Raw genomic sequence first — 19,575 nt, forward strand, 5'->3', positions numbered from 1 at the left:
ATGAGAGAGAGAGAGAGAGAGAGAGAGAGAGAGAGAGAGAGAGAGAGAGTCAGAGATAGTCAAATCTATCAAAATAGTGTAATTGTATATGAGAGATTGAGAGAGAGAACTATAAAGACATTGAAGATGAATAATATGTGATTGATTTCCATTCAAAGATGGTGTATTTCCTTGTGTTCTTTGTTATATTGATGGATTTTGTGAAGATATTGAAGAATATGGTTGATTCTATCAAATCCGTGGGAGATATCTACTATGATGCTGCGCGAAGAATTGTTGTTTTCTTTGTTTTGATGATCAAAAGAATGAAATAAAAGCTTGTTGATGTTACAAGATAGATTTTCTTGCAAGAGAATTCCCTTTTCCTTGGTGTTCCTCTTGGGGCTCCAAATACCAAGAAAGTATTTCAGCTTACCCAAATCCTTCATCTCAAACATATTCTTCAAGAAGTCAACTTCAGCAATCCCATCGTCACTGTCACCTATAATAATCAAGTCATCCACATAGATGACTATGATGACCAAATCTACCTCTCCCCTTCTCACATAAAGTGAGTGATCAATATCAGAAATAAAAAGCCAATATTGACAAGATACTCTCCGATCTTTTCAAACCATGCTCTAAGTGCTTGCTTTAGCTCATAGAGCGCATTCTTTAACTTGTACACATATCTGGGATGCTCTAAATCCTCATAACCTGCTGGCTACTCCATATACACCTCTTCTTGAAATTCACTATGCAAGAAGGCATTCTTGGCATCCATTTGTTGCAAATTCCAATCTTTGGCTACTGCCAAGGAAATCACACATATAACAATTGCCATCCTAGCAACTAGATTGAATGTCCCTTTATAATCTATGCCACACGTTTGAACATAGCCTTTTGTAACTAGCCTAGCCTTATACCTGCTAATTGAACCATCTGCATTATGCTATACTTTGTAAACCCACTTACAACCAAAAGCTTTATTGCCATTAGGCAAGGGTACCAAATCCCACAAGTCTTATTGGCTTCTAATGCAGCCATCTTCTCATCCATTGCTGCATCCCAATGAGCATGACCAACAACATCCTCAAAACAAGTGGGCTCAATATCTTCAACTACCTTCACCATATAAGTATAATGGTGAGCTACATAACCTTCAAAACCAAATCTTTTAACAGGGTATCTAACCTTGTTAGACTTGCGTACCACTAGATTACTCAATGGAGCCTTTACATTACTATGTGCTCTCTATGCACGTGGTGTCCACAGATTGAAGGAATACCAAGCTCATCGTCCAAACTCTCAGAACTACTAGAATCTCCATCAAATCCCAAATGACTAATAGATGCATCATTACCATTCTACACTTTCTTCTTTCCTTTGTCTTTACCTGCAACACTTATAGATCCATCTAAAGATGTGGAGATACTCCTTAGTCTCCTAGGTCAAGGGCTAACTATAGGTGTAGTACTAGATGATGTTCTAGTCCACTAAGGCTCCATGAATCTTTCTTTTCTTTCTACACATAACTATCATGATCATTATCATCATCTAATACATCTCACTGGTAGATACATACCAACTGCTCATCTCATCAAAATGTGACAAGGTTATAACAATGATACCCTTTCTGCTCTAAAGAGTATCCAATAAGAATACATTTTTTAGCCTTCAGATCAAGCTTCTTTCGCAGCCTATCTGATACATGAACATATGCAATACATGCAAACACTTTTAAATGAGACACATTGGGCTTCTTGCTTGTAAAGTAATCTTCGAGGATCATTCCATGAGCTGCAGTCATCGTGGGAGTTTTGTTCATAACATAGACAGCAATATGAATAGCTTCAAACTAAAAATATTTTGGCATATTCTTTTTAGACATTAATGCCCATGCAAATTTTGCAATATGTATATTTTTTCTTTCTGCAACCCTATTTTTCTTAGCATAACAATGGGCCGCAATATGACTTGTTTTGCCACAATAATGGCAAACAATATAAGAATTTTCAGAATCTTTGTTCTACCATCCACCTCTTTCTCTAGAGCTCCCCCTGCCTCTAAAGTTTCCACGGTCTCCTGAAACCTGCATTTCACCAAATTACTGATTTAACTTTTTTTTATGGTCAGTACGTCCCATACCACGACCTCTCAAAGAGGATCTCCCATATCCCCTTCCTAAACTTGAGTAAAATGCTTGGATATGTTCACCATTTCTTTCAAATGAGTCACCCTGCATATTGATCTCCTTAGTAATCATGAGAGAGATCAACTCATCAAAATCTAGAAATGGCTTCTGTACATATATAGAAGTGACAAATGATTTCCAAGCCTTCTTATTATTAAGGCCACCCAAAGTATATGAAATCATCATCAGGCATTGCATCAATCACTACTACAGCATCTACAATTCTCCTCACCTTCAAAACATACTCATTGACATACATTTTCTCTTTCTTCAAGGTATTTAATTCTTGCTTGAGTTGAATCTTTTGTGCCTTTGTATTTACTGAAAACATATTCTCAAAATTTGTCCAAGCTGTATGTGAAGTTTCTGCATTCTTGACATGTCCTAGCATAGTATTATCAATGATAGATAGCCAATACATCACCTTTTTGTCTTTTGCATTCCATTCCTTCCACGCCTTTAATTCATCTGGAGTCACAAGGATACTCAGCTCTGGCTTATTTTCTTCACCAGGCACTATCCAAGGAGAGAGAGTGGAAGGATGGGAGAGCTTCTTACCATTGCTTGCTTGCTCGAATCCTTGATTCTTCTCATTCACTTCAGCCTTCAAAACCAGCCTCTCTCAGTGTGGCGCCACTTTGATACCATATCAAGAATCGCATTGTGAGGGAACTTGCTTGAGCTGCTATGCCAAACACAGACTGTACACACAAGAGGAAGCTCACTGAAGAATATAAGAAGAGAGATGGGGGCTAAAACATTTTCTTGCTAGTTTTTTCATTCTTCTTCCACACACTATACAATATACACAAAGTATAGATAAGATACAACATAAAGAAAAGTGGTCTACTAAGTTAGATAATGCATAACTGACTATACTAATCGACTAGCACTATAACTATGCTAGTTGTAGGTAGGTGCAACAAACTAAATATAATGAGTAATAAGTTAGTGGCCATGTGAGAATCATAATGACCATCGACATGCTATGCCCAAAATATATCAAGTATAATCTAGGAACATATACCTTCAATAAGTCTTCAAGATTGCAAGTGGAAATCACTGAAGCAAGTAGCCACTATTCCAAATGCAGCCAACTGAGCTCAAATCCAATATGTAAAGCTCAACATAAGTATATTCGAGCATAAACAACAATACCAACCATCAACATAACCATGTAGCATACTTGAAGATCTTCTAGGCATTCAATACATAGATATTTATTGTAAATGCTTACTACCCAAACTGTGCTATAGTAAAGAACCCTTCAAATGCGGAGCTATGTAACCCAAAGTCTTAGAGAAGAACGTGCTCATAAATTATCACCAATTGCTACCACTTGAGGTAGTGATTGAAAATGATCGTTCTTCCTCATTTAATATTTGTTCCTTAAAAAGAGGCAAGAAGCTTGTATAGAGCTATATGTAAGTTGTAAATTGTGCATCCTAGCAAGAAGTGTCACAATCACTACCCCTTTACTCTAAATACCCTACATTACATTTGATTATCTACTTACGTGTCTAAAATGCAATGCACTATACACTTTAATTACCCCATGTTGGGCAATGAAACATAATGCTACATAAACCAAAACATAACAAGAGATACAAACTTACAAAAGTAAGTATGGTCTCCTATGTAGTGTGTGGAGCTACTCTAGGCAAACTTGTTCTATAAGGAATTATACCTAAATCTTCGGTATCATCCAAAATGTGTACATGGGGGAAGGATGGAATGGGGATGCTGTGGTTGTAGCTTGCCTCAATCATTGTTTGTCAATGTCTTATGAGGTGTATGTAGGAGTTGTAGGTTAATTATTTTACTAAAAGTAGTTTGTCAACATGTGACTTAAAATTAGAGACAAATTTAGTCTTTTAAAGAACGTAGCCATAGGAGATTTCATTGATATATATGAACCCTTGTGTTCTCATGCTAGATACTTTGGGTGCATGGTATTACGATAGCAAGGTGCACACATATACACCCTCATAGGAGACTCACAAGTAGGTGTATTCACACAGATACATACACTCATAGATGCACACAATTAAACTAAGACTAGTTAGACAATCCCCTATAAGTGTGCCTCTACCCTCTTCACAAAGCGACAAGGCACAATTGCATAGGCTTGATTTCCACATTGTGTTATTCTGCAAGGGTACTTGGCCATCTATAAGAATGTGATATAATTTCATATATCATGTAGTAAGAAACATTAGCCTTATTACCTTTTAATAAAGGCAATCACATAACACTACAATAAGGTTGTTGAGCTTACCAACAATGGAACCGTCTCGATGTAGCCTCTTGCTGCTAACTGCTTCTTTATAATGAACACGAGCCTTGTTTTGCATCCATCTAGCAATTATCTTGCACCCCCAAAGGTGTTGATTACGAGTTCTCATTCAAATTAAGTGTTCCATATGTGGGTTCTAAAGAAAGCACTTATGGTTTCAATAGTAGTATAATGAGAGATCTCGAGGGTTGTCCAATTCAATTTACGTTGTGCCAACAATGCGTAGTGCTTGCATGACAAACACTAGTTGATTGTATGAGAAAGAAGTAACGTTCTATCACTTTAACAACGTGCATCCTATCACTTTAACACATGATCTAAGCTTGGAGTGCACTACTCTAAAGCATTGCAAGGTGGAGGGTGGGTAGTTGCAATAAGATCCTTGATATTGAAGATGGTGAAACAAACATGCAACACACATGATCTAAGCTTGGAGTGCATTACTCTAAAGCATTGCAAGGTGGAGGGTGGGTAGTTGCAATAAGATCCTTGATATTGAAGATGTTGAAACAAACATGCAATGATCGACTATAGGAGCCAAGGACCACTCTAAAGCATACAATGTAACGCTAGAAATAAGACCTCACTGCTCCTTACATTGCCACACTTTAATGTCTTTTGAGTTTGTTCAAAATAGTTTAACTCTAAGGTAGTTTGTTTTGAAGGGAATATATATTGTGCCTTTTGAGGATGCTCATACATGCCTCAAACTCTGACCCACACTCAAAGCACTATGCCAATACCCATTGGCTAAGAGAGCTTGTTTTGACTCTAAATTATTTAAAACTATTTAGCCTAGTCTAAATCAATGTTAAGAGTAGGACCCAGAGCGGATCTAAATGTAAAGTGCGCAACAACCTGTGGATATGATTAACAGAACCAGGTGGTAGTATCGCACTGTGTGCAGCATACAGCGCTTAGCACTGCGGAGGAGCAAGCGTTTTGCGGGGTAGCAGCCAGTGATTCCTGGAGCATCCATCGACTCGTGGAGCAGCAGCTAGCGAACCAGTCAGAGAAGAAGAAGAAGAAAAGGCATCCTTTCCACGAAAAGAAGCTTCTATCCATTTCGACGCACCTTCCTGTCAGTCTCTCCTCCTCGTCCCCGTCTTCTTATAACAATTGGCTTGATGATCACTTTGAAGTCATATCGACACAAAATTTGCATTAGTTTCTACCGCTTCATTGTTGTCCGCCATCTCTTTGTCCCATGCAGACTCTTGAAAAAGCCGGCTCCTGCTATGGAGCAGCTTGTCAGTATGTGCCTCGGTTATCTGAATAGATTCCACTCTATTTCCAGCTAGCTGTAGTCTTCCAAGTGTTGTATTGCCTGCTAATGTAAACTGACCGTATTCAATGTTGCATAGTGGCATAGTGCACTCTGAATTGAATTATACCTGTTCCCTCCATCTAATCCAGTCCAAAGGGATACTTATTTTGCGGTATGGACTAGACTTTTTGGTGCGCCTATATCCTGAACGATTTGCTAGAGTTTCAGCCAGAGAGATTGGCGTATAAGACAAAAGATAGATATATATGATAGGGGACTATCATCCATCAAATGATAGATACATGTGAACTTAGGGGACTATCATGTATTCCAAATAGAATAAGGAAAATATGACTGGAAAAAAGAAAAGTATCTAGCTAGGACCAATAGGACAACCTGTAAAAATGAAGCTAGGGATGCATGTGCTAGATATGGCAAAACTAGTACATGTGGAATATGATAACAGGAGAAAAATAAAAAAACCTAGCAAAGAACAGCAGGACAACTGGTTAAAATGAAGTTGGGGGATGAATTTGCTAGATATGGCAAACTAGTAAGTGTGGAATATGATAACAAGCTGCATAGGAAGGAGATGATTAATATCATTTCTTGATGTGCCACAGGGGTCTATCCAACATAGATAGACTCTAGCGTTGTGGCTCGACAGCTTGAGTCTATCTATACCTTTCGTGGTACTCTAAGTGGGGATGTGAGCCAATGGGTCATGGGTGGTGTGCTTTGTATCTCTTTTTGGCTTTGTCCAAGGTGACTCTTCATGATGGGTCTATAGGTCTATTCGAGGTGTGCTATGTGGTATCCAATGTGGCCGCAACTCTGTAAAAGTTTGTAGGAGTGTGTTAGCTTGCATCTCTAAGGTGTCTCATGCCTCAATAGTGGAGCAAATCTCTCTTGGAATAGTCAATGAAAGCACCCTTTGATCTCCTACACTTGCGTGAATAGTGCCTCTTAGTCTTTGATTCAAGATGGCATAGTTGGTAAATTTGATCCTTAGGGAAGAGGAAATTTTCTTTACAGGGACCCATCACTATATGCACATGTTTTGATGAAGTGGATCTCAGCATTGGACGGAGGTGTTAAATGCAATAACCTTGGTTTTCCTAAGGATCATTGTAAGGCATTTGTCATGGCAAAGACATGCAATGTTGGTGCAAACCCTCTAGAGTATCTGAGATGAACACTATCAACACATTACAGTAAAGGAATCAATATTCCCCCAGGGCTAGCTCCCTGTCCTAGTTTGTTGATATATCAATATAGTTTGATTTCGTATCAATGTACAGCCTAAAGAGAGTGGGCAAGAGTGGATAGTTGAAACTAGTCTTTGGTGAAATAAAGGGCAATGATCTTTAACTTGTTGGCATTGTACGTGTCTTCGGTTAGAGGGCTCATTGGTAGAAAGCATATCCATTTTGTGTCTAGTGCATTTAATGCAACTGACTTGATTATACTTCTTTTTCTCCTTCTCCTTCTACAGTGGCACTAGTTTCTTGCAATCCTTTCAAAGATGTGTCTTCTTTTTGCTTGTTATCCCTCTTTGAAACAACAAAAGCATTCGAAGATTTGCCGCCAAAGCAAGATGGCAACCTCCCTTGTAAATACAAAGCAACCTCATGCTCGAGCAACATCGAGGTCACATGATCAAAACTAATAGGTATCAATGTCTGAGCTCATAAGGCATTGGTGAGATGAAACCAGCCTTCCTCCTTGAAAAGGGTGGTAATAACTTGATCAATTGATAATTACAATAGGCAATCAAAGCACATAAATTGAAATGCACAATTTACTACTTAATCTTGGACTATGGACAGCTTGTTGGCCCCAAAACTGGCACCCCTTGGGCCTTGCCGTATCTCTTTATCTTTTATTGCAAATGGATGGATTACACTTAGATCTTGAATCTCCTCCACTGATCCAAGTTTCTCTTGCTATTATAAATGACTTGCTATCTTCAAACCAATTTGCCCCTTGGTTTGCTTGGGAATTGGCCTCCCATTGTGCTCCTTGGGTGACAAATTCAACCCCAAATGTTTACTAGCTAAATGCCACTTGAATCTCCTGAAATCCTTGATTCCAATGATTGAAATTTAAGTCTCTAGGCCGTAAATTTTGAGCATGCTTCCCAAGATGGTTGTCGAACCCTATTTTTTGTTGTAAATTAGGGTTTACAATATGGATTCATAAAAATCTCCACCTCCAATGGCTGAATTTGCTGTAAATTTATGAGAAGAATGAGAATAGATTGAAAGATGAGAGAGAATACTGAGCCTTCCACCAACATTTCCTCTCTTGCAGAGGTAAGTCTTGCTAAATGACAGCCTTCTAAATCCAATTTCCAGCATTATCCAACTTTATTGACTTAATTTTCAGAATATCAATTCTGAAAATTAATTTACCAATTATTTATGGCTAAAAAAAAAATCTAACTGGGCAACAATTAAATTTGCCAATTTATGACCCAACTAATCTTGAGCACTCATTAGTCTCGGAATTGGCATTAATTAATTAATTAACACCAATTTCCTAGTGTCATCGTTGATACTTATGGTTAATTAAATATTCTAGGGCAAATAATTTGGTTTGTCACAGCAAGGTTAGGGGATTTATATGTGTCTGGATGGATACCCTTACATGTAGGTCCCCAAGGGTGCTCGGTTTGGGTATTTAGTATTGTATTTTATCGTACCGTACCGTATCGTACCTTTCATACCTGACAACTATGCTGTAAGACTAGAGATACTTCAAGCAATGTCTTGAGAAAAAGATGTGTCAGACTAGAGATACTTCAAGCAATGTCCTGAGAAAAAGATGAATTTCAAGAGCGAGGATGTAACCAACCTTTTGTATATTAATTCTTACCAATATATATTGGCTCAATGATTTAAATTAATTTGATGCGTGGCTAATGGAAGAATGCCCTATAATTATACTTGGATTGTCATGGACGAGATGCCCAAGAGAAATTAGAAGTTTAGTCGAGCAGTCAAATTGACTAGAAAGCCTAGATGATGAAAACTTTTACACTTGGCTACTCACACTGACTAGAAGCCCATATAATGAGTGGTTTCAAAAAGTGAAACTAGATTCTCATAATCAAAGAAACAAATGATGAACTGGCGAACCTATATAATGAATCTCTCTAGAATCTTAATTTAGTGATTCCTAAATTTAGGAGGTTATTGTTTTTGAGAATTACTCAAATGGAAATTCTATTCGTGTCAAAGGCTCTAGAATTTCACAAGGAATAATTTTGTTTTCAACGACTATTTTAGATTCTTAACCATTTGAGAGATTTTTAGAGTAGAAGGTTTAAAAGCTTCTTTCTCTAGAAAATTGATATGTGGACAATGGCATCTAGAATAGGACTGTGTCATTTTGAAGAGACAAGTGTCCCTACACTTCTCATTTTCAACAAATACTTGTCATTTGTAACCTCTACTTTTCATTTTTGAACACCCAAGCCTCACACCTATATATTCGAGGTCTTTCTCTTCATTCGCAATAAGCTCTCATGTTGTAATTTTAACCACATGCTTTGTACTCTCCTATGTATAACTCATCCAAGAAGCACTTTCTACTTAGCTTGATCTAGTCCAAGCACTGCAAAAGAAAATCAGACTATTGCTCAAAGTAAACAGAAATTAAGGTTTCAAAACCCTAATTTTCAGAATTGCAGCAAATCAGTCCTTTCTATATGGTTTAAGCACTTGGTGTTTGTGGTTTGTTTAAATAAATTTCTGTGAAGAGGGAGGGGCCGGCTCCCCTCTTAACTATCACGTTCTTCCCCATGCTTACATTGAGCATCATCAAACTAATACAAATCAAAATAAGCTGTCCACATGGCTAGCCATGAGTGAATGTTGATCTCATCTCATTTATTCTTCTCCCTTTTAAAGGGATCAGGTTGGAATTGCAAAGGTAATGTCCTTAAGGCTACGAGTACAAATGGAAAATGGGGAGTGTGCAACTTGGCTACGTGCCATTGTATGTTATTAATTTGAGCTTGTAGAACCACTTCTAGGGACGAGTTTCCAAGACTACTCTCTCTCTCTCTCTACAACTGCAATCAAGATTTGTTTCTCAGACTCTCTCTCCATGACTATTGTGGCTACATTCTCTCTCGACGACTGAACAATCAATACTAATGTCAAAGATAACCTTAATAACATTAACAATAACATTAAAACTACTATAAATAGTAAGATTAACATTAAATTTTAAAATCGGTACACTAATACTAAATGTTAATGCAATAGTTAACATTAAATGTCAAATTGACATTAAATCTAATGATTACATTAAAATCAAATGTTGCTGTCTAAGCAAAAATGCTGATGTCTATACGGGCCGCAAGAGTTTGGTTAGTGATAATGGTCAACCATAGCCCTGGAGTGGCAGCTCCCTGGATCCCAATCACTAGAACCACAAAAAATCCTTGCGCACAAGCATCTTCTCAACACAAAACCTGAACATGAGTACCGAACAAGAAACTTACCTTGCTGACAGTTGTACCCGCCACTTACAACATGTGCCCCCCTTGTACACCCCTTTCGCTAACAATGTTCCATACCACCCTAATTAAGCATAGGAAAAACCATCATCAAGAGCTTTTGTCTCCAAGCGGGCTTCATAAGTGTAAGGTTACCCAAGAATGATAGGGTAACTATAAGAGTCTTGAACAAAGAAGTGAAAATTGTCTTTTATGTCTCTAGTAGTTACCTGCACATTAGGACATGCAGCATATAACTCTCCAGAAGAATTGTTTGCAGCTCTCATCCCCCAACCTAGATCAACATCTATGGGCCATCCGCCGCTTTCATAGAGACTCCTAGCCATGACGTTGGTTAGGTGTGAACCATCATGGTTTTGTGAGCCAGATTGGTTTGGTGTATGGCATTGTATCCTGCGCTAGATAGCAGGTTGATGCTCTGATATCAATGAAGTGTCCTCCTAGGATCCAACTTGCACATGACACACGACACAGGCTATTGTTAGAGATCATCACCCTTGTTGGACTGCACAGTCGAGCCGACCTGCTATTTCTGGCGCCTGTTTTCTGGCTATTTATAGCGGAGTTTTTAGTCTTCTGGAGACACTTTTCTGCTCGCAGATTACAAACTGGTGGCTCGCGCAGATTCCGTCTCTGTACGCAGATTTCTGACAGGAGACAGTACAGACTGCAACGGACTTCGAGGTGAACAGCAGGTTGTATCGTCGAGGTGGAGACACGCAGTCCAGCGCACTGCGCCCGTGTACATATCTGCATATCTTTGTATACAGCACACTTTATACAGCAGATCTTCATCTTCCACTGTCTCTTTCTCTCTCCTCTCTCTCTCTGCGTTTTCTCTCTCTCAATCCTACGCTTCCGCACCGCTGCACTCTGACATGGTATCAGAGCAGTGTTAAAGGGCTGACTGAGTGCAAAACCAACCTGAAGAGGAGTTTCTATCGCGACATAAGGCTGCGTTTTTAGCGTTTGAGGGCAGGCAGGAGGGCTGTGCCTCGGAACAAGGGCTGAAGCGAGCATGGGCGCGCGGGAAAGGAGTCCAGGTGGTGGATTTGCTGCTGTTTACTGTTGTTTGACGAGGAGAAAGTTTGAGTCTTCAGCTTTCAAGTGCAGGTTTTGCTTTTTCATCGCCTCCGGCGGGTGAAGAAGTTTCAGGACGCGGAAGAGCCCTAGTAGGCTGAGTTATCATAGTCAGAGGGGGTTGCTTTTGCGTTTGTGAAGGCATTACAGGTGAAGATGTCTACCGAAATTGACTTGGAGTTCCAGACGATTATGGACCGGAAGGTGCCTGTCTTATCGGCTCTTTCTGCAGATCAGAAGCTTGATGGCGACAACTACTGCATTTGGCACGTCATGATGTTGGCCATCCTTGAGTCGTATGATTTGGCGGAGCTTGTACAGGACATCGACCGGCCCTCGGTGAGAGATGAGTCCAAACTCTCTTCCGATGCTCGTGCGGAGTTGTCCAGGGCACAGTCTCACTGGGACAAACTAAATGCCAGGATTCGTTCCTTTCTTTTTCTGTCTTGTACTACAGCCGTGATAGCTCACATCAAGCACTTGACAGTGGCTCGAGAGATATGGTTGGAGCTTGATCAGATGTATAACCGGATGACCCTAATGAAGCGGGTTTCTTTGGAGGTTCAAACGCGGACCTTGTCCGTGAACAAGTGTTCTTCGTTGCAGAAGCACATCAACAAGCTTAGACAGCTTCAGATGCAGGTTCAGAATGCGGGGAAGCCGATTTCCTCGGAAGATATGGCGATCACACTCTTGTCCCAGTTGCCGCCTCTATTCGGTGCTTTCTACTCTGCCCTTATTGCTTTGGGGCGAGAGTACGCTCTTCGGTGGAAAGAGTTGGTTCCTATGGTCTTGGACCAAGAGGAACAGCTAAAGGGACAGAATGCTTCCAAGTCGGAGGCACTGACAGGTCAAGCCTCTCAGAAGAAGGGGAAGGACCAAAAGAAGAAGAAGGGGGATACTAAGTCAAAGAAGGACAAGGACAAGGACAAAGAATCCACATGCCATATTTGTGGAAAGACTGGCCATTGGAAGAAGGATTGCCCTGACAAAGACAAGAAGGACACCAACAAGAAGGACACGAAGGATTCTGGAGCAGTGGCTGCAGCCTCATCAGCTGCATTTCTTCATCTAGCTGTCATTGAGGACTCTACACCAAATACTTCTGATATTGCGATGACGGCTCCCCAGGCTCGAGAGTGGATCATTGACAGTGGTGCCTCCTGGCACATGACTCCTTCATAAGATGGTGTTGCTCAGTTGCAACCCTCGCGTGGGCAGATTCTTATTGGAGATAGCTCTTCAGTGTCTATTGCAGGACGGGGTGAGATGCAACTTATTCCAGATGGTCGTGGTGGTACCCATACCTCAGAGGTCTTGCATGTACCAGGTTTAGGGTATCATCTACTGTCAGTTCATAAGATTTGCTCCCTTGGACTTTTCGTGGAGTTTGACAGTGATTCAGTGCGAGTCCTTGATCGTGGGTCAAGGAAGGTTTTATCATCTGGATATGAGGAGAACGGCATCTATAAATTGAAGTCTTCCACCGCCCTCTCTACTCTTCTTCTTACCTCTCAGACACAGTCTGAGTTATGGCATGCCCGGTTTGGTCAACTCAACTATGATTATCTTCGGAGGGCGTCACGTGGACAGCTTGTTTGAGGGTTGCCGGATATAGTGGTGAGCCAGCAGCCATGTGTCTCCTGCATTCGTGGGAAGTAGCATAGGGATGCCATTCCCCACAAAGCTTCGCGGCGGTCTATTTCATCGATGGAGCTTGCATCTACGGATCTTTGTGGCCCTATGAGGAACGAGTCCTTGCGAGGGAGCTCGTACTTCATGTTGATCGTAGATGACTACAGCAGGATGACATGGGCCTATTTCTTGGCATTGAAGTCAGAAGCTTTCTCCCACTTCAAGGATTGGCTTCTCTTTGAGGAGAACCGATCGGGCCGGAGATTGAAGACCTTGTGATCCGACAAGGGTGGTGAATTTGTTTCTAATGAGTTTGCTCATTTTTGTGCAGATAAAGGTATTCACCAGGAGTTTGCTAATACCAACACTCCTCAAGAAAATGGCATTCTTGAACGGAAGAACCGTAGTGTGATCGAGATGGCGCACACCATGATCAAGCACCGACAGACACCTCAGTTTGTGTGGGCCGAGGCTGTGGCTACTGCAGTACACATCCTTAACCGATCCCCCACTTCGGCCGTTGATGGGATGACACCTTTTGAGGCTTACTTTGGGACTAAGCCCGATGTTTCTTATTTTAGGGTCTTTGGGTGTGATGCCTATGCTCACATTTCCAAGGCTCATCGTGATAAATTTGAAGCAGCTTCCCGAAGACAGGCATTTGTTGGCTATAGCTCCCAGTCCCAAGGCTATCGTTTGTATGATCCCGTCAAGCGGGATGTGTACACCAGTCGAGATGTGCGGTTTGTGGAGGTTCCGGCCATACCAGCGGGTGAGGAGCATCCCGTTCTTGGAGATCCAGGGGAGAGTTGGGCTCCCGCTACAATTCCTTTGGAGCCCGCGCCTTTTGATTTTGATTCTGTTTCTAACACAGAGTCTACTGTTCCACCGGTCACCTCTGAGGAGTTATCACCGGTGGACATCCCAGAGTCTTCAGCTGATGGAGAGAGACGAGGGGAGGCCAGGCCTCCTTCTCGTTGGGCCCGTGACACACTCCGTGATTCAAGGATCGAGGGGGTTCTTGAGGAGTGGGGACCGCAGGATGGTCCGCAGCGGTCACGGAGGCACCGGGCACATTCTACGGAGCTTGTTTGCTCTAACTATTGTTTGATGATCCGTGTTATGCAAGATCCAGAGCCCACCTCCATGAAGGAGGCTTTACAGTCCGCACCATGGAAGAAAGCTATGGAAGCCGGGTTGGAGGCTATTGAGAGGAATAGCACTTGGTCACTCGTGCCACGTCCCCCGAATAAGAAGGTGATTGGCGTCAAATGGGTCTTCAAGACCAAGTACCTTAGCGATGGTTCTTTGGACAAGCACAAGGCTCGCCTTGTTGCTAAAGGTTTTGCACAGTGCCCAGGGATTGATTATCATGATACTTTTGCCCCCACTACTCGCGTGGCGACTATTCGAGCTGTTCTTGCCTTGGCTGGCCATAGGAGATGGCCTGTCTACCAGTTGGATGTGAAGTCGGCCTTCTTCAATGGTGATTTGAAGGAGGAGATCTATGTCGAGCAGCCTCCTGGCTTCGGATCTTCAGATGGGAAAGTCTACAAGTTGAAGAAGGCCTTGTATGGCCTCAAGCAGGCTCCGCGTGCATGGAACGAGAAGATTGACTCGTTCCTTCAGTCACAGTTGGGATATCGGCATTCTAAGGCTGATCCGCAGCTTTATGTTCACACTTCCAAGGATGGTTGTGTGCTTTTTGTGTTGTATGTTGATGATTTGATTGTCATTGGTGATCATGCACAGAAGGTCCAAGAGACGAAGGCAGATTTACATCGGACGTTCGAGATGACGGACTTGGGTCTACTCCATTTCTTTTTGGGCCATGAGATTTATCAGTCTCAGAGGGGGATCTTCATCTCTCAACAGAGATATGTACAAGAGCTCTTGGTTTCTTTTGCGATGGAGGATTGTCGGACCCTTTCTACTTCTATGATCCGAATTGGAAGGCCACTTCCCATTCAGCGTCTCCCATGGCGGATGCTTCCCGCTATCGCCAGTTGATTGGATCATTGATTTGGCTCCTCAACACTCGTGTTGATCTTTGTTTTGCTGTTGGGCTCTTGGCAGGGTTTATGAGTGAACGTCAGACAGTGCATTGGCAGGCTGCTCAGAGGATACTTCGGTATTTGAGGGGGACGTCTGATTTAGGGATTCATTATCCAGCAGGCATAGATGGTTTAGATCTTATACTTGCAGGTTGGAGCGACTCGGATTGGGCCGGTAATGTGGACCACAGACGGTCTACTACAGGTTACTGTTTTACCTTGGGTGCAGGTGTTATCTCATGGAGTAGCAAGAAGCAGCCCACGGTAGCCCTTTCGTCTACTGAGGCGGAGTATCGGGCCGCGTCTTCCACCACATGTGAGGCTGTGTGGCTTCGGCAATTGTTGGAGGAGCTTGGCTGCCCCCAGACTCGTCCTACTTTGCTGCAATGCGACAATGAGAGTTGCATTGCCTCGGCACGGAATCCTGTTTTTCATGCCTGGACGAAGCACATAGAGATCCAGTACCACTTCATCAGAGAGAAGCTTCTGGATGAGACCATCACTGTGGAGTACTGCGAGACGGAGGACAATCTTGCAGATTTGTTTACGAAGGCACTTCCCCAGGCTCTACTTCGGAGACATTCCAGATCCCTCAGGCTTCTGCCCCGCCCAGGCTCTGAGAGGGGGTGTTAGAGATCATCGCCCTGGTCGGACTGCACAGTCCAGTCGGACTGCCGCGTGGTAGTCCAACTGACTGCAGTACAGTCGGCTGCATTTAATGCAGCCGACCTGCTATTTTTGGCACTTGTTTTCTGGCTATTTATAGCCGAGTTTTCAGTCTTCTGGAGACACTTTTTTGCTCGCAGATTACAGACTGGTGGCTCGCGCAGATTCCGTCTCTGTACGCAGATTCCTGACAGGAGATAGTGCAGACTGCAGCGGACTTCGAGGTGAACAGCAGGTTGCATCGTCGAGGTGGAGACACGCAGTCCAGCGCGCTGCACCCGTGTACATATCTGCATATCTTTTTATACAGCACACTTTATACAGCAGATATTCATCTTCCACTGTCTCTTTCTCTCTCCTCTCTCTCTCTCTGCGTTCTCTCTCTCTCAGTCCTACGCTTCCGTACCGCTGCACTCTGACAGCTATATCCATGAAAAAATGGATTGGATGTCAGACTCACCTCCCAGCCATAGAGCTAAATGGGCTCACCCCCGAGCTTGGGAGCTAACAACACTCTAGGTCATGACCACATCCCAAAAATTGGTCTCATACCACCAGCCCATACCATTCTGGTGAATGGGTGCGTCGGCCAACAAGCCAAACAGTCCAAGAGTGGTGATCACCCAATGATCTAGACGATAGGGCCTTGAATCCTATAAATAGGACTCGGTTGCCCTAACCCTGAAGTGCCCTTAGTGCATTTGCACTAAGTCACTTCATGACCATTGTGACCAATGCTACTAGTGTCCATTTTGATGTCCAAGGATGTAACAATCATGGAGGTGAATACTCTAGTATTCTCAAAATTAAATGATTGTTAAGTTGAAGCACTAATTATTGAGAATTAAAGCACTCCATCACAACCATTAAAACAAATATCTAAAACCACTAACATGGTTTGGTTTAGTTTCATATATGGGTTTGAGCTGCACATGCTACTTGGAAATTCGTTGTTTAATGAAGGAAGCATCTCTAGTTCCACCCTCAAGAAATGGTCTTTCATTGCTCTAAGAAATTTGGAACCATTCTTCATTGATGAATTAGTTCAAGTGCTAGAGAATGATTAGTGGTCTTGTCATCATTTCTTCTAGTTTTACCTAGCGATATGTAATAGATTATTTCAATTCAATGTTTAAGACAATTAACAAATGGTAACTCTAGTCAGATGTATGACTAGTGCTTGCTTAGAGGGCACTAACATTATAGTAAAGTAGTTTATTACTCATATGGTGCCTATTTATCCAAACACATTGAATTTATGCTCCAATGTAGTAGAATAAAATAAGATAGTTTTGCTTAAGTGACTTAGGTAGAAGTTCTTCAAATTGGAAAAACAAGAAGCTTGCATGATGGGACTTGTTGTCTAAGCAAAGCAAGACACACAATCATTATGGAGCATGACTCCAAAAAGATATGGCGAGCTGCTCATCTTGAGCAATCATGCTATTGCTTTGTAGGTAGCTTACTGTTGCAAAAATAGAGTGTATCCTTGTATAATTCAATAAGTGTTGCTCATAATCTGCATTTGTGATATGTTTATTCACGTTTAATGTTTTTTATGCAGTTACAAATGATTTCTAAGTAGACTCAACAAACACATCCAACTTAGATTGATTCAACTTGTTTGTGTGTGTGTCACTAGTGGTTGCCATGGACATGGCATGTTCGACTTGTCAGGCTATGTGCCCTGGGCTTATTAAGTCATCCTCTTTGACAATGTCTATCTCCCCTTCATCTTGTAGCTGTTTCAAAGGTGCAGACGGTGGAATTTCCAGGTTTCAAACTATCACCTTATTTCTTTTGTAAAGGTTTTGTGAGTTTTGCTATTTGCATGTTAGGAGAGTTTTTGAAACATAACTGAATTTAGAGTAAAAGTTGACTATTTAAGTAGTGTTGGGGTTTTAATCTTGTTTACAAGGAAGGAGAAAGGTAGGTAAGGTAACAAGGGAGGGAGTCAAATGTGCAATGTGGTTACTTGAGTGTCCCCCTAGCTTAGTCTATAAACCATGCGATTCCTCTTGCTAGAGATTGATTTTAAATGTCACACATAAATATGATAGGACCTAATTAGATAACTAAAGAATGCTTATTGAGGAAGCTGATTTTAAATGTCACACATAAATGTTTCCTAAAAAGCTTAATTAAGGAAGCCAATTTTAAATGTCACACATAAATGTGATGGGAGCTAATTAGATAACTAAAGAATGCCTATTGAGGAAAGTGGGTGAGCAGAACCCCTGATGGGTCTGTTCTATGGCAGGGTGGTCCTATAGAATTGGGAGGCTTCTCACAAGGTTTTACCGACGACCAATCCTTAGGAATTGTTAGGTTAGAACCCTGATTTATGCCATTTTAGGGGACCGGAATGGGACTATGCCCTATGGGCAGAGAGGTTGAGTAGCGCATCCCTCTCGTTTCCCATTCTCTTTGAACCAAGTGCGGCGTGGATCTGCTTCGGATTGAGTATCGCTGCGTAAAGTAGGATGTCCAAGACCCGATGCTAGAAAGCTGTCAGGAGACCTTGACCACTAGGGATTCAAACTTCAGGCTGATCCAGTGGGTTCGACCGCGAACGTTTCGCGTTGCGAGGCGGACTCGAGAAACCCTAGGCGACAAACCCTGTAGCATTCCATGGGAGTACCGGGCAGCGTCGCTTAGATGGACCACTAAAAATGTGCCTGGACAAATAGGCGGGCACGTTACATAGAGAGAGAGAGAGAGAGAGAGAGAGAGAGAGAGAGAGAGAGAGAGAGAGATTTTATGGAAAAAAAAAGAGAGAGAGAGAGATAAGCCAAGAGAAAGAGAGCTTGAATCTTTGCAGAAAATTCAAAGGAGCTTCAAAAGGGTGGTAGGGAGGGATTAAAGCAAAGAGTGTGTAAGTATTTGTGAAGAACCCAAGGGTTGTATGTGCTAGGTTATTTCATACATCGGTCTAGAAGGTCCTAACACAATAGCAAATTAAAGTATCACCTAGAATACAGAAGTATTAGCATCAAACACACCTCCAATTGTAAAGCCTCTCCAACTCACTCTTGAGCATGGGGTTAGAAGCACAATTGGGCTTTAGTTTCCAAGCCTTAAGAATGGCATGCACCAAACCACTAGCCTCTACCACTCACACACGTGTATAGGCTATAAAAGGGCCTGGAGTTGAAGTGAGAGCTTTGTCCTCTATAGTTGTTCACGAGGGTCCTGTTTCTTGAAGTGCTCAAGGGGTTCTCTTCAAGTTGTTGTAATACATTGCCCGATATAGCACAATCTTTAAACTTTCCATGTTTAGCATGTTTCACTAGAATTGTATGGTTCGTGTCGTCTTGTGCATCTTTATAGTATCTCACACTCTTTACTTCTTGGAGTTGTGAGAAATTGAGCTGTCACCATAATTGACTCTTTGTCTTTGAGACACTATCTTTGATTACTTTTGTTTTACCGACAAATATTAGTTTTTTGTCCTTGAGAAGTGAGAGATTGCAGCGAGGAGTTGTATATATTCAAATCTCACTCTGTTATAGAGGCTCTTCTATTCATAGAGGTAATTCATCTGAAGTCCCACCTTTTCCCATGGAAATTTTACCTTTGTCTACCCAATTACCTCCTATAACCTATAGGGCCTTGAGCCCTATAGATAGGACTCAACTTCCCTAACCCTAAAGTGCCCCTAGTGTGTTCTGTTAGTAGTCTAGTCAGCTCATGAGTGAGTTTGGGCATGTGTTTCAGTGGGCTGGGTATTGTAGTGCTTTTAAGGTATTTTTCTTGTCGTTATTTGTGGTGATTTTAGGCATTTATTTGCAACATTTGGGTTGACGAAAGATAGCTACCTGGTTGATCCTGCCAGTAGTCATATGCTTGTCTCAAAGATTAAGCCATGCATGTGTA

At 41.8% G+C, this 19,575-nt stretch overlaps 1 protein-coding gene across 5 annotated transcripts in view; it reads left to right on the forward strand.

Annotated features, from left to right (window-relative positions):
* Nucleotides 1–5,331: 5,331 nt before the first annotated feature.
* The window catches only part of LOC148013193 (anthranilate synthase alpha subunit 1, chloroplastic-like), a 176,112-nt gene continuing 161,868 nt past the window's right edge, over nucleotides 5,332–19,575 (forward strand). For 3 of the 5 annotated variants that reach the window (XR_015688808.1, XM_087667642.1, XM_087667645.1), the window contains exons 1-2: nucleotides 5,333–5,550; nucleotides 17,342–17,474. Coding sequence is in view for 4 of the 5 variants with exons in the window: in XM_087667642.1 (XP_087523768.1) it covers nucleotides 17,350–17,474 (125 nt within the window). In the remaining variant the exon portion in view is untranslated. Of the gene's footprint in view, nucleotides 5,551–17,341; nucleotides 17,475–19,575 lie in introns of all 5 variants that reach the window. The other 2 variants (XM_087667644.1, XM_087667643.1) reach the window with 2 other exon arrangements.

The sequence above is a fragment of the Lygodium microphyllum genome, chromosome 26, assembly GCF_053477565.2.
Source record: "Lygodium microphyllum isolate KBCC chromosome 26, Lygodium_microphyllum_v1.1.10, whole genome shotgun sequence".
NCBI lineage: Eukaryota > Viridiplantae > Streptophyta > Polypodiopsida > Schizaeales > Lygodiaceae > Lygodium > Lygodium microphyllum.